This window comes from Cryptomeria japonica, chromosome 3 (genome assembly GCF_030272615.1).
Source record: "Cryptomeria japonica chromosome 3, Sugi_1.0, whole genome shotgun sequence".
Classification (NCBI taxonomy): domain Eukaryota; kingdom Viridiplantae; phylum Streptophyta; class Pinopsida; order Cupressales; family Cupressaceae; genus Cryptomeria; species Cryptomeria japonica.
Window position 1 is genome coordinate 109,608,215 of NC_081407.1, and position 15,831 is coordinate 109,624,045.

Consider the following 15,831-nt stretch of genomic DNA (forward strand, 5'->3'; position numbering starts at 1 on the left):
CCTGGTAAAAAGGCGCTCTTGTGAAAGAACGGCTCCTCTATCTATTTCCATGCCATTTTATCCATACAAACACTATCGGCCATCGCCCGACACTTAGCCCATATCCATTCAGGACATACTTAGCGTAGTCACTATCCTGATTTGTCTATATATATCCTCTTACCACATCCTACCATGGCTTGGAAATCATTGTACATGATCATATCAAGAGGCACACTCAGCTAGGGGCATTAACTTGTTCAAAAACTTGCAAACATTCAAGACATCACAACTATTGCAAAAACTCAGAAGCATGACATCCAACAAACAAAACTACGCTTCATCACAAAAACCAAAACAAAACAATTCACAAACATACCAAGGATGGATGATTTTCTGAAGTACTAAATGTTGCATTCTTGCATAAAGTCTTGACTAGTTTTGCATTTTGAACTTTTTGAATTATTGGATTCTCTTCCTTGTCTCACTAAATGCTTCACAACTAGAGTCAAGAGTAACTTCCAATATTTTCTTAGTCTTCTGTCTGGGAGGAGATCACTTGTACTGTGTGAACACATGCCTCGGGACATGATACATCGAATATCACTGAAGGCCTGATTCCACTTCACGCATACAAATGATCAAATCTTGTCTGTTTACGCAATACGCACTCAGGTCGTCCTGGTTCAATTATACCTTGACGCTTGTGCTATCTTGCAAAAAAAAAAAATCATGTAAATTTTTCTCAGGTCATTATGGTTCAATTATACCATTATGCTTGTATAAATTTTCAACATATCCTAAACAAATCAATGCTCAATGATGAAACCTACAAAGAAAGCAAATAACATATGGTTATATCGGATGGCAAATACAGAATGAGGGATGCTCCAAAAACCTTAGTTGCATATCATTTTACAATTAGTTGCATATCATTTTACATGTTTGCATATCATTTTAACATCATTTACAATTAGTTGCATATCATTTAACATCATGGCATATCATTTAGGCATGTTTGCATATCATTTTAACATCTCATTTTCAAGATACATCTCACACAATATAAAAGCATACATCCTGCATCATACATTACATCATATATTTAAGCATTGCATCATCACATAAAATAACCCACATAACATGCATCCATATAAACACATCACATGATCAAAAATGGTGCCATATATATATATATATATATATATATCTCAAAACTGATCAAAATGTACAAAATGCGTCCAAACACTGTGTCCAGTATAAAGAATAACAAATGCTCAAAATATAACAGAGACCATGTCTCTCAAGTATGACTATCCCCTGACGGAGATGGTCTCGCTCCAGATGCACCTGCCCCTGGATCTCCAGGAGGGTCCTGTCTCGGTGGCCCTGTAACACCTCGGCTCTCAGATCGCGATCCAGTGGCTCGAGATCGACTAGATCTCGACTGTGCAAAACTCTGAACTCGCCGGTCCCTGGGTACTGCAGCCTCATAGTGCCGCCTATAATACTCTGCCTCCTGCGCTCTCAGCGCTAACTCTCTCAGGGTGTCTCTCATCGGACCACCTGCCGCTTCTCTCTGCATGCTCGCCACCACCTCCTCCGCTCGCCCCCTCCGCTCTATCTCAGTGTCTCGCTCAGTAGTCAACTGAGAAATCTGCTGCTGATAGGTCAAAATCTGTGCCTGCAGCTGCTGCACAGTAATCTGCAAGGTCCGTATCTGAGCATCCTCCATATGACCTGGCACTCGAACTCGTAGCGGTACCTGTGCTGGAGGAACCCCTCTCACTCGGCCTGTCCTCGGTACTGGAGGTGGGAGTACATCCATCCTCCTCCTTTGTGCTGGTCGACTAGGCTCATCCTCACCCCCCACTGCGGCTAGCACCTCCCCCACTCTCCCCTCTCTACCGGCTCCGATAGCCAATCCACCTCTCCCCCTCTCTATCCTCCCCTGTCGCACTGCTCTCTCCACACCTCTATCTCCCCGCCTCCCTCTACCTCCTCTCCCTCGTCCTCCTCCTCCATCCTCCCCATCATCTCCGTCATCTCCCCCATCTCCCTCCTCCCCATCTGAATCAAAGGCTGGCCTCATCTCCTCAGGATCAGAAATCCTTGCCACCGCCCACGCAGCAAACAAACGAGCAAACTCATCTATCATACCCGCATCCTGAATCTCCAGGGCATAGTCCCAGATCTGCCCGGCCAATCCCACAAACTCCTCCACCGCCACGACACTATCAATGGTCAGCCCCCAATCGGCCACATCCTGCTGCCGCCGTGCATATAGGCACGCTCCCTGAGGAATACCCTGCTGGCGCCCAAACTGCCTCAAAACTCGGGTCACCACAAATCGCTCAATCACGAACGGGGTCCTCCCAATCAGGTACCTGGTCATGAATACAAAGGGCATCTCCAGCCCATCCTCCGCCCACACCTCACATCCTGTATACGGTCGCCAAGTGACCGTATCTATATCATCAAAAACCTTCCTCCAATGCTCTAGTTTGCCCAGCTTACGCTGGACAACTAGACCCCTGTATCCATAGGCATATGCGCATCCTACGGGCCTGTCCCTGTCTGCTAGTGGCCTCGCTGCTGGAATATGCTCCCAGCACCATACCTGTAATAATGTCACGCCAGCTGACAAACTACCGTAACCGAGGTATACTACCTCATGCAGACTCCTGTATAAATGAGCCAGCATAGCTGACCCCCATGCAAACCTCCGACCCTGAGTGACCATCTCCTCCAAAACTAGCCCCCATCCCACCGAGAATCCCTTTGACCTGCGATCAGGACAAAGGAATCCACCAATGAACCCTGCTAGTACTGATGGCAGTGGTGCGTAATCCAAATCTAGAAACTCCTGCCATGGAATCTCATAGCCGCAGACTGTATCATCCTGGAATATGCGGCGCAGTGCCTCTGTACCGCCCTCCTCTGACTGCTCATAGGGTAGTAGTGCCCCTACTACAGGGATACGCAGGATCCTGTAACAGTCCTCAGGTGTGACTGTCATCTCTCCAGTGGCAAAATGGAAGGTGTTCGTATCACTGTGCCACCTCTCTGCCAAAGCTGTCAATAGCCCCCGGTTCACGGTGAACCGAGGCATATCCAAGAGAGAAGTCAATCCACATCTCTCAATAATGTCTAGGTCGGCCTGCGACAACCGCGGTATCAATGTCCACGGTCTGGGAAATCTCTCCTGCGACTGAACCACGCCCAATCGCTCCTGTCAACAAGCAAAACAAATCCAATATCAGTTTCCACATCAAAACAAAGATATCAAAATCAAACTCACATCAACAACATGAAACAATTTGCTCATCTATATCAAAGTTCAAAATCCTATCATTTCATATCAACTTGTAAAACAACTCAAGTTCTCAAAAACCATATCAAAACTTGTAACACAACTCAAGTCTCCAAAATCACATAAGTTTGTAAAACAACTCAAGTTTCCCACCCATATCAGCTTGTAAAACAACTCAAGTTTCCAACCCATATCGGCTTGTAACACAACTCAGGCTTCACACATTGAACTTGAAACAGAACATGCAAAACAAATCATATTTTGATAAACACAACACATTGATATCTATGCATAACTTGGAAAATCGCAAATCAAAACAAGTTATATCAACACTCATATTGGACAAAAGCATAAAATCATGACAGACAGACCAAATCAAATTTTCAAATCGGCTCATCTCGCAAAAAATTTCCAGATGCGCTAAAACAGATACCCAATGCGCTAAAAAAACCCTGACGCGCTAGGCTGTCTCTCCTACGCGCTAATCTATTTTCCCTATGCGCTAGACTGACTCTACGCGCTAAAATTTTCACCCCATGTGCCACCTACCTGTTGACGTGTATTTTGTACACAATCATACACAGAATAAAATACCTAAAGGCATCTTATCCTCTCTTGAGAAAATAGTCTCTAACTGCTGAAGATTCGCATAAAGGATCAGTTAGGTAGACTCCAAGGTTCTTTTAGTGGGGTCTCCACGTGTGGACAAGCTCCAGTGGTATGATGTGATTTGCTGGAATCACAAGGGGACTTACATTGAACTTCCGATCTGCTTTGCTGGACACAGGCTCTGACTAACTTAGATTAAAAAAATGGAAAAAGGATAAGGGCGAAGAGAGGATCTAATCTTAATACGAAGAATGTAGGAGCAATGACTTGATTTTTGGTGAAACTCTAACTAGATCTTGTTTTGACATCAATGGAACATCTACACAAGACTAGTGCGATCTTCTAAGGGAGCTTTATGATGTTCAAATCATCACCGCAAGCATAGATACCATCCAAGTTGATGCATATCAATGAAGAGGCGACAAATTGAAATTGAGCTTAAGCTGAACGATTCCAGTCGACTACACAAGGCAAGTTTGCAATCAACAAACTGCTAGTAGTATGGATGTACGAATTCCACCATCAATCAATCACATTCCCTCCATTCATTTAATCATCTACCATCTAAGATTGAAGACTCAACAAGAAACCATGCAAATTGCAAGAAAAACGACATATTTCACCATTACTTCAATGAAAATGGAGTTTGTTTACAATCAATGGCAACAATTTCTTGCCTTGTCCTCCTATTCTACTCTCTATCTACTAACTACTTTCAACTATTTACAACTCTCTCTAATCCTCTAAAATTCCCCTTTACAAAATGAAATGCCTGGGCTTATATAGTGCCCACAATACAATTTGATGGCTTAGATCAATTCAAGATCAATGGCCAAGATTTTACAATGAAAACCCTAATTAGGGTTTGTTACAACTATTACATAACATTTAATGTTTGACCAATGATAAAATTGTATTGCTTGGACACATGTCCCTTCTAGAAAAATCGACCAATGGATAGCCGGGGTAGGTACATCAAAGTTTGTGCCACCTTCCATGAGTTAAGTACATTGAATCTGGACATGCTGAGGTGGGTTTTACTGACTGGAGGAGTGATGACTGGGATGCCACCTCATCTGACACTTGAAGCTTGCTAGATATTCAATTTGATGTCGTTGAGAGGCTATCTTTAATTAACTCTTGTTCTAACTCCTTTTGTCCTTGATGTGCAGGGTGACGATGTACCTCGCCTTGGAACGCTGGATTGAAAGAGGTCGCCCATGTCTTGGCTTGATCATCCTGGCGAAGACCGTCCTTGATCCGGCTTGATTTTCCTTGAAGAGACCTCCATTTGATGCCTACACAACATTTCAAAATTAGTAACAAGATTTTGCAATACATAACATAAATTAGAGAGCAAATTTTAGGAAACTTAATGATAAGTCCTTTATTAATCATTTCCTAAAAACAACTGAGCTAAGGCAAAACAAAATTTCAAAATTAAGGCAATGACAATCAAAATTTGAAATTAAAACAAGAGATCTTGCCATACCTTACTTGAGAGCTTAACTCTAAAATGCAAAATGAATAAAATTGCCTAGGCAAAATTGACGTAAGATGGTCATCAACGTGATTCTTCTTCAAAAAGACAACTTCGCCACCTTTGATATGTCCTTGGCAAGTGATTTCCTCTTCAAGTTAGCAATTTCGCCATCTTTGATATGTCTTTGACGTCCTAGGCAACTTCGCTCAAATGGAAACTTCAAGTTCGCCTCTCCTTTGGATAGTAGTTTCGCACCACCTTTGATTGAATTCGCTCCTCTTCTTGAATAATAATTTCGCCCTTCCTTTGTATGAAATTCGCTCCTCTTTTGCCTTCTCCAAGTTGCATATGAGAGATGATAAATGATGATGTGAAAATGAAATAAACACCTTCCCTTTATAGCGCTCACCTCATACTTACCTTAAGGCCGACTTTGTGAAAATAAAGCAAATTAAACGATTTTTTAATAAATAACAAGGCCGACTTTGTGTAAAATAAACAAATAAATATCAAGCGCTCACTCAATTTTTATTAAAATAATTAATTATTTGCCAACGTTTTTTTTTAATTTAACAATTTCGATTTTTTACAAGGCAAAACAATTAATTAATGAATATCAAGCGCAAATTTTAAATGCTACTTAATTGAATTTTCAAAAATTATCGAACTTAGCATTTAAGGAAATTTGAATTGTTTATTTGGCGCCAAAACTATGAAAACAAAGGGGACGTACCTCATCGCTCTGGTCCCTTGGAGAGGGACAGGAGCGATCCATCAATTTGGTCATGATTCTTGCAATTTTTACGTCCAAGGTCTTCATCCTTACGTCCAAATCGCCATTTTAGCTGGGTCCTTTGAGTTAGATTGACTTGCATGTGTGAATGAGTGTCTTTGGATGTTCATCGCCCTGGTCCTTGTCCAAAGGACAGGAGCGATCTTCAAATTTCCACGTTCAATATGCATCCTTTTATCTTCGATCTTCATTGTGATGTCCTCCAAACGTCGTCCCTTGCCTCGCTTAACCTCACCTTGCTTTGATCTTGAAGGAATATGAGTGCTCTTGATAGGATCGCCCTGGTCCTTGTCCAAAGGACAGGAGCGATGTGAGCTTTTTACCTTGATTAGCAATGTTTGGACGTTCAAAACTCTTGTATGTTATCTTCAAACGATGCCTTAGACCTTGCATTACCTTATGAAATCTTGTTCTTACGTAAATCTTGCACAAAATGACCAATGCATCTAACATCGCCCTGGTCCCTTGGAGAGGGACAGGAGCGATCCTCCTTTTGTAGCCTTTATCTTACTTTGTCAGGTTCCAAGTCTATATTCAACGGATTCGTCTTTCTTCACTCCATTCGTTCATGCCTTGACTTTGTTTGTAGCTTTGCAAGAAAATCAATTATATCAAAAATCGCTCTAGTCCCTTCCTGAGGGACAGGAGCGAACTAGACATTTAGGACCTTTGTGGACGTCCAAAAAATCTTCATTTTGTATTCAATGCGTCCATCTCATGTTCTTCCTTGCTTTTGAACGTACACTTGTCTTGACATTTGCCTGGATTCTGTCTAATGAAGGAAATCGCTCTGGTCCCTTGGAGAGGGACGAGAGCTACAAGGTACCTCGCCCTAGTCCCTTGGAGAGGGACAGGAGCGATTTTGCTCTTGTGGGCCTCATTTTACTTCATCACCTTCGAAAATTATATTCAACGGGTTCATAATGCGTCCTTCCATCCATCCATGCCTTGGAATCGGTTGAAATTTGGCGAGAAAATCATCTACAACAAAAATCGCTCTGGTCCCTTCCTGAGGGACAGGAGCGAACTTAAGCATCTTGGTCCTTTGTTGACGTTTGATAATCTTCAATTTGTCTTCAACGGGTTCGATTGACCTCCTTTCTTGCCTTCGAACATAAAATTTGCCTGATCTTTGCCCAGATCGTACCTTATGAAGAACTTCGCTCTGGTCCTTCAGTGAGGGACAGGAGCGAATTTGACCCTCTAGGCAAAACTTCATCATTTCATTGTTTTTTGATCAAGTCTGGATGTTCTATCATGCTCATTTCGTCCTTCACCATGCCTTTGATGTCTCGATTCGTCCAAACAAGGTCAGGAATGGCTTAACTAAGCATTTTCGCTCTGGTCCCTTGGTGAGGGACACGAGCGATTCGCCTTGGTCCCTTGGAGAGGGAGAGGAGCGCTTTTCGCTCTGGACCCTTGGAGAAGGACACGAGCGAAATTTGACTTTTCGCACTCTCAATCAGGATAATTTTAATGGAATATAACATTTAAGTATAAGTGACATTTCCTTCTATGTTTCTTCTTTCTTATACTTTAAGTTAATATTCCATATATACTTTCAGGATGTTTGAGAGTGGTTTCGGACCTCCAGGAGTTATATTGCAAAATCTAGTTTTTGGAGGTTTTTTCAGTTTCCAGACTTAGTCAAATTTCAGGGTCAGGACATTCCAGACTTAGCCAAATTTCAGGATCAGGGCCTCACTCAAGCCGGACTTGCCACCCTATTGATCTCCCCGACAGCGCTTCAAGTTATATTCATTTGATAAAATGCACCTCTTTGGACCTTTTCACATCGTCAAGACGTTAAAATCCTGCAAGGACAAAGCAAAATCGGATTTGTAGCTCCGGTCCTTCACTGAGGGACAGGAGCGATTTTTCCCCTGGAGGCATTTCTGTGCTCATGAAAATCTTCAATTTATATTCAATGGAAAGATCTCGCCTTTCTCCATCACTTCCAATTCGTAATTCATCTTGACCCTGCAGGAATAGTAAAATATTTGAAAATGAGCTCCCGTCCTTCACTGAGGGACAGGAGCGATTTTGCTCCTACAGGCCAAAATATCATGATTTTACACATTTTATCACTTCACAAGGCGAAAACAAATCATTTCCAATGCCCAGGATCAAATATCAAAAAGTCAAAATTTGGTCAAAAATATTCAATTGGACAAAAATTCACATTTCATCTTCAACACTTAGACAAATTTAAGCTCTGCATCAACATTCCAATTGAAAATTAGACCATTCTGGCGAATTCATTTCATTCAAAATTTGCATTCTAGAAAAGGAAACTCAAAAGCCCTCAAAAACGACTGGATTTTGGCCTGAAAAGACAAAATTAAAAACCCTAAGGCTTGACCCTAAATCCAGACAACTAACAAACTAACAAAACCCTAAAAAAGCAAAGCGAAAACGAGCAAAACGAGCAAAAAAAAACATGGGTCCCCATTTGCAATGGGGCGACGTGTGAAAACGTCACAACACTACCCTACCCTATGCGCTAGACTCTGTCTACGTGCTAATCTACACTTTCTAGGTGCTACCCGTTTGGCCCTATGCGCTAGGTTAACCCTACGTGCTAAACCCACTTACCTATGCGAACCCTTGCGACCCCTATGCGCTAGGTCTACCCTACGCGCTAACCTGTTGACCCGACGCGCTACCCTACGGCTGCCATGCGCTATTCTACCTATATGCGCTAACATATTTTTGCTATGCGCTATCCTATTTCTTTCGGACACGACCCCTAAAATTAAACTTGATGCGCTACTCTAAACTTCGTATGCGCTAAACTACGCCCTAGACGCGCTAAACCGTTAAACCCGAACTTTGAAATTCAAAAAATGACTAAAAACAACAAAATGAAAAGTCAACAAAGGGTCAAAAATGTTGACTTACTAGTGGTCCACGCGCTGCAGGTCTCCGGTACCTCCGAATGTGCTCGAAACGGTGTCTATGATAAGGAATAGGCATTTTCTCTGCAGACCACATTCTCTTTCTTCAAAGTCAACAAAGCACAAATGAATCTAAATCAAGCCCTTTTCCCCTTTTATAGGAGGAAAATGAAATTAGGGTTAGCCAAATGGACCTGTAATATGGTCGCGGTCTCCCCTATACCATAACATTTGTAACTTATCGGGAGATGAATCAATTTGCACACATTTCACATGCATGAAATCATACACATCATACACAACTCATCAAATTAAATCAAAAAAATTTCAAAATATTGATTCATCTCCCGAAGGGGCATCACCATCAAATATCGAATCTGGGGCATCACACATCAAATCAAAACCGGGGCACAACTGGCAAATCAAAAGAGCAACACAAAAATTGCATTTGATCATAAATCATGATAAAACACATCATTTTCTTTGAAATAACATGTGCACACACGTCACTTCAAAGAGGGGCAAAATGTAGACGTATAAAAATGACCATATTCCTAAATGAATATTTTATGTTCATTTCTCTATTTAATTAAATCCAATTTAATTAAATTATCCACATTCCTCTATTTAATTAAGTAAATTACTCAATTTATTTAAATTAAATTCACTATACCCATTTAATGAATAAATCATTTTATTCAATTAAATCCCCCCTATCCACTTTTAATTAAATTCAAATTTAATTAAATAGTTATCCTAAATTGAATAAATCAAATTTATTTAATTGCAACCATATTGAATAAAATACTTTATTTCAATTAAATCCTATTATCGCTCCATCCACTTGCAAAATCCCAAACCCCTTTCTAATCCCTTCTAGAATCTTCTAATCACTTCTAATTAACCTAACCCCTCCTCTAAAACTTTGTCACATCCCTAAGCAAAGGGAAGTCACTTCTCAAAACCTCAAAGTCTTTCATAACCATTAAAGGCTTTCAACCTTCAACCACTAAATGGCTCAAAGTCTTTGATAACCATTGAAGGCTTTCAACCTTCAACCACTTAATCCCCAAAGTCTCCAATAACCATTAATGGTTAACTCAAACCCTCCTACATGGTTAAAACATTTGTTTTGACTCAACCTTCATCCAACCCAAGGGTCTCATCAGGCCATTAATGCTTTGACCATGATTATCTCTTAATCATTTGCACAAAGGTTTATCCTTGGATTAACTCTTAATCCAGTGGGTAATCTTAATTTAGACTTGACCCTTAGCCTCTAGATAACCATGAGGTCTTCTCAGGCATTCAATGTCTCCAACCCCTTCTCTCAATCCAACCCTATGTTGACACTTGTCACCATTTCATTGGTGCCAATTACAAACATGGATCCCCAACTTTCAAACTCAACCCTTGATTAAACCATTCAATCTTGACCATCCATTGCCCTATTCTTGCTATAAATAGAGCTCTCATTCCTCCATAACAATCATCCTTCAAATTTGTAGTATCACACTTATGCTCAAATACATTCAAGCCTTCTTATATCATTTTATGCTCATCATTTTAGCCTCTCTTTAACTAGGAATTAGTCTAAATATGCATGTTTAGAATACTTTCTTTATCATTTAGCTCAATCATAGACTAATATATCATGTTAGGATAGTATTTATACTAACCTTGTCATCTTATCATCTAATTTATTGCATTTCTAGAATCATGCATAGTTTAGAATCCATTTCATTCTAAAATCTATCAAGACATCCCTCGTTCTTGTATTTGCCATCTCTGAACCATTTTGCTCAGTGATCTGAGAGCAAAAACATTGGTTTGAGGGTCATTGTGAGATAGAGAAACATGGGACCCACCTTGGGAAGCTGAGTAATACTTTGTTACTCCATAGCTTGCACCAAGAAGTCCTGTGTGTGTGTGGACTAGTATTTTGAAATATTTTCACATATTGAGTTTTATCAGCCCACTTTTCCCGCATACAAATAGAATAATTAAATCTGATGATGTGTTTCACATATATATCTGATGTAGCCTCGCAGCCTATTAATTTGTGCATATTATACTCACTGCTGTCTGGAAATGTATTGATGCCTAATCATAACTAAACTTATGGAATTCTCACCGCTCCTTCATAATCCTCTTCATGACCGATATATATATGCTATGAATGAGATTTCGTATTACTTATAGATAAAGAGATGATGCTATGTCTGATATATACGATATTATATAGGATATGCAGTGTTGTCAGATGTGAATAATCCTAGGCTTCCATACACACGATATTGGGCCTTTTTGCCTCCCTCCTCCTGTTATTCTAAACTGTAATTATATATAACTCCCGTCTATCCATTCAAAGTGATTTTGATATTCTCAATATAATGCGATGAGGTGGTTTGAAAAGACACGTCTTCTATCTCTTCCAAATCACTGCCCTTTGTTGCCACTAATCGTGCCTTTTAACAAATTGCACGTTAGCATTATAGTTGTTGTGATAATATCGATGACTCTTCATAATAACATCGATTCTATAATTAGAATGCCCTTCAATTAATTTATTATTCATAATTACTATGTAATTGCTGATGATGGAGGTATCATCGTTTGTAATTATATTGTTTTATCTTCCTTCTGTGCTGCTTATCCCGTGGCAGCTGTGAGTAGGCCCTTACGTTATACCTGATCCAAGCAAATCGTGCTACTTTCCCATAACTTCATGTATAATTGATACTATCAAACACATTGTCGTTTTTGCCAGTCACTATGTTTTCTAGGTCGATACTGAGATAATTGTTTTCTTTATCCATAAATGGTTTGTGGTTCTTTGATATCATGCTTGTAATTATTTGTTCTCTCTTATAAAAAGGTTTAGACCTTTAATTATAACTTATTTTAATCATATATCTTTATGTCCTGTATTGGGGACATCACATTTTTAGGGCACATTTAACCCTCAATTTTGGCATCTAGGCGGTGTTTGCAGTTGTAGATTTACTTATAGGTGAAAACTGACTGTTTGGAGGAGCTTTGTTATTTATTAAACCTGCCACCTTTGTTTTGGCACTAAGGACAGAACTAGGAATTGTAGAAGTGTCTCAGAACAACGTTGAATCCTTGTTTCCTGATATTCTAGAGGTGATTAAGAAAGCTAGAGGGGCATTTCCTGGTTGGTGACCCTTGGTGAGTGACTGAGGTGAGTTTGAAGGCTGGAGACAAGTAGTTCATTGTTGTTGCAAATGTGTTTGACTACTTGCAGACCTACCAGCATTCAATTTGTTAAATCAGACCCTTATGGTTCACCAATTAGCTCCTATTTTAAGGTATTACAAGTTGTTTTCTATGAATTTATCCATGATATGTAATGAACAATTGATTTGAATATGTATTCATCAAGAAATTGATATAAGCAGCAATGTGCATGTTTAAAATGACATATTAGATTTATGACTGCAGCAAACTATCAAGTATATGTTCTTGTTGTTAAGTTCATTTGCCAAACTTTCAAAAACAAAATTGAGGGGGTGTCCTTACAAAGATATCCCATTTCAAAGAAGCATTTATATTACAAGGAAATATATGATGCATAAAATAAATAAACTAGAATACTATCATAAGCATTATAAAGAAAGATTCAGGAGATTAAATGTGGAAGAAAATAAAGATGCCAAAAAGACAATCAACAAGGAAAACAGAAAACTGATGTAAATGATTATAATATTCATAAACAACTTTGTGAAAATATTATGGTCTATCTCATTGTATACAATGCCTCAACTCCTAGAAGCTGATCTCTAAGTCCAACTACTAGCTAAGAATTGTGTAATAAGACACAATTGCTATAAAGGACGATTTCCATATCAAGTTTCTTTTTTGCATTTTATTTTTTGGTGTTTTTGCGCCTGGAAGCTTATTTATACTTGCTAAATTCTTTTGAATTACTGAGCTATGTTTTTAGTTTATTGAAACTTCATATTCTGGCTATAGGACAGAAGCAAACTCTTGATTAATTGAGTGTCTAAGCACCTCATCTCGGAATGAATCAGGAACACGGTAATTATGACTGTGAATTTGTTTTCCTGGCCATATTTCAATACCTGCAAAGGGTAATAAACAACAATAATTCACCTCATATCCAAAGCATTAAAAGCAGCAAACCTGGATTCAAAAATACATAAATCAAATTATAAAAGTATCAATTAAATCTATGTGATCCAGCATACTCCAGGGACACATCCCCAAGGTTTTGGGGATGTCTTGGAGATCTCTATAATGTTCCTTTCCAGAATTTTTTGTAAGATAATAGATTTGAAATACAAACATCAATATCCACTAAACAGCATAAACACAATTTCCACCAAACTGAATCAACAACAAAAATTAATTTAAACACCAACACCACATAAATTTGTACAATTGAATCACATTAATTATATTGATATCACTCTAATTTCCATAGAAAATGGGACTGTTTAACAGTCATGTCATGTCCCTTTTTCAAAAATTTCTAAAAACAGTAAGGCCAACTGTCCCAAAATAGTAATTCAGGATCACATAATAGTTTGGGAAATAATATGAATTTATATTTGTTTCTTGTTGCAAATTCAAATTTCTCACAACAAACAATGTTAAATTAGTAACTTCTTCTTTTGGGCATGGATTTTTAGAAGCATCTTGTTGGCTTTGGCAAGTCGGCTAGTAATTGGTTTTTGGAAAGTTTCCTTGGCATCTTTGGGCATCTTTGGCATCTAGTGGCTTTATGGCAGTTGCCATAAAATGATTATTTCCATTTTACACAAGTTTTCTCCATTTTGAGAGGTGGGTGTTGGGAGACAATTTTGAGTTTTGAAAGTGGTTTCATATATGCATGGATTTGGCTCCATTTTGAATTATTCATGTTGCAGATTTTGTTGAGCTTATGCTTGTTTCTTTAGTGGTTGATAAACCAATGGAAAAGGAGACTATAAGACGGGATGTCTGGGTGATCTAAGGACAAGAGTTAGAGGATTACCAAGTGATCTAAGACAAGAGTCAAGGATTACCAGAGAATAATCTCATACAGAGATTACCCATGTGTTGAATACTTTGTGACTTCTTAAGTTTATTTACAGTTTGTTTGTAGGAGGGTTTCATTAGTTAGAAGTGTGATATTTTTGGGTGTAAGCATATTGTTTGTGATCAAAGGGATTTGATCAGCCCAGCAAGAGAACAATCTTGTCAACCTCACTGGATGATGACTCTCACTCTCCGCCAAGTGTGGCAGGCGACTGTGTAGCTTCGAGAAGTGTTGGCTTTGTGGTTGGTTGTGCTATCTCCTTGCTAGGTGTTGGTTCTACAGTTGGCTATGACTATGGATTCTCACTTTGTTGAGTATCAACTACTGAAGCAATCACTATCTCCTGCATCCCAACATCCTCCTACCTTGGAAAACTCTCTAAAGGTAAGTTTAGTGACTCTACTAGAGAGGCATCTAGTGGTACACCTAGCATAACCAAAAGTGTAGGTGCGGTTGAAGGTGGTCCATCTGGCACTGACGGTTCCATAGGTGGTGGCGGTGAGATTGCCACCGATGCCATTGGCAGTGTTATAGCAAGTGAAGGTGGAGTTGTCTCTGATGGGACTACAAGCGGTGGTACAGGTAATGCCAAAATGGTAATTGTTAGCAAGGGTGCTACGATCGTATCCTCAACAAGAATGGCCTCCTCCACATCCTCTTCCAAGCATTCCTCCACTACAAGTAATACTTCCCCCGTATTATCGCTCGAAGAAGAAGATAATTATATTGCCTCGAGGTCGTCACTGCTCCTTGAATCTGCTCTTTGCTTCCTCTTCTTCCTATTCAACTATGTTGGCTCCTCGCCACTCCACTGCACACCCAAGTTTTCCCAGTAGAACGAGTCGACCAGGAAGCCTCGAGTTGGCCAAGTGGCTACAATCTACTCGACTTGTCTGGGAGTACCTAAGTGTGAACAACATTAAGGAAATGATCAATAGCGTGCTGAGTCATATAGAAGGCTTTGTGCTTCAAGTACAAGAACTCGTAAATACTCTCTGAGAACACGTTCACCCAATTATACACCTTGCTAATGCTTAGTCTCACCATTAGATCAATCATCTAGACAACAATGTCGGATGCCCTACTCACACCTGTGAGTCTATTCTTAATTAAATCCAATACACATTGCCATTTAGCTGTGGGCTTGTGGCAATAAAATTCTTCTTGAGTCTTGTTGTGACCTAATCACACATCACTCCATCCCAAATGGGGACCCCCTACTTTTTAGGCCTTTACAGTCTTTTGTCTTGTTTTTTGGGGTCTTTTGGTGGTAGTCTCATCAGTCTCTCTACTTTGCAAGTGTCTGGGAGTCTTTTTTATCAAGTCTGCTTTTCGTTTGAGTGAATTTGGTTCAGTCTAGGGCTCGTTTTGTCAATTTTAGGGTTTCTACCTTTACTCCTAGATTTTAGGGGTTTTTGTTAGGGTTTTGTAAAACCGAGTGTAGAACTGGAATCAGGACCCTTCGAGGAACCTCCCAATAAAATTTGAGCAAAATCGGAGCAACTTTCTATTTTTAGAAAGTTCTTTTTTTAGGGATTTTACAGTCCCAGAATGTCTTCATTTTGCCAAAAGTCAAACTTACTATTTTTAGTAAGTTGCTATTTATAGTAAGTCATCCTACATCCTGTTCTGGGCTCTAACTATGACATTTTGAAAAGTTTCTATTCATTTGTGACAGGTCCCCGTAGGCAG

At 39.6% G+C, this 15,831-nt stretch overlaps 1 protein-coding gene across 3 annotated transcripts in view; it reads right to left on the reverse strand.

The window, feature by feature from the left end:
* Positions 1 to 15,831, reverse strand: part of LOC131075790 (flavin-containing monooxygenase FMO GS-OX5) — a 140,781-nt gene that overhangs the window by 39,309 nt on the left and 85,641 nt on the right. For all 3 annotated transcript variants that reach the window (XM_058012679.2, XM_058012678.2, XM_058012677.2), the window contains exon 2: positions 13,110 to 13,180. In XM_058012679.2, coding sequence (XP_057868662.2) covers positions 13,110 to 13,180 — 71 coding nt within the window. The remainder of the gene's footprint in view (positions 1 to 13,109; positions 13,181 to 15,831) is intronic.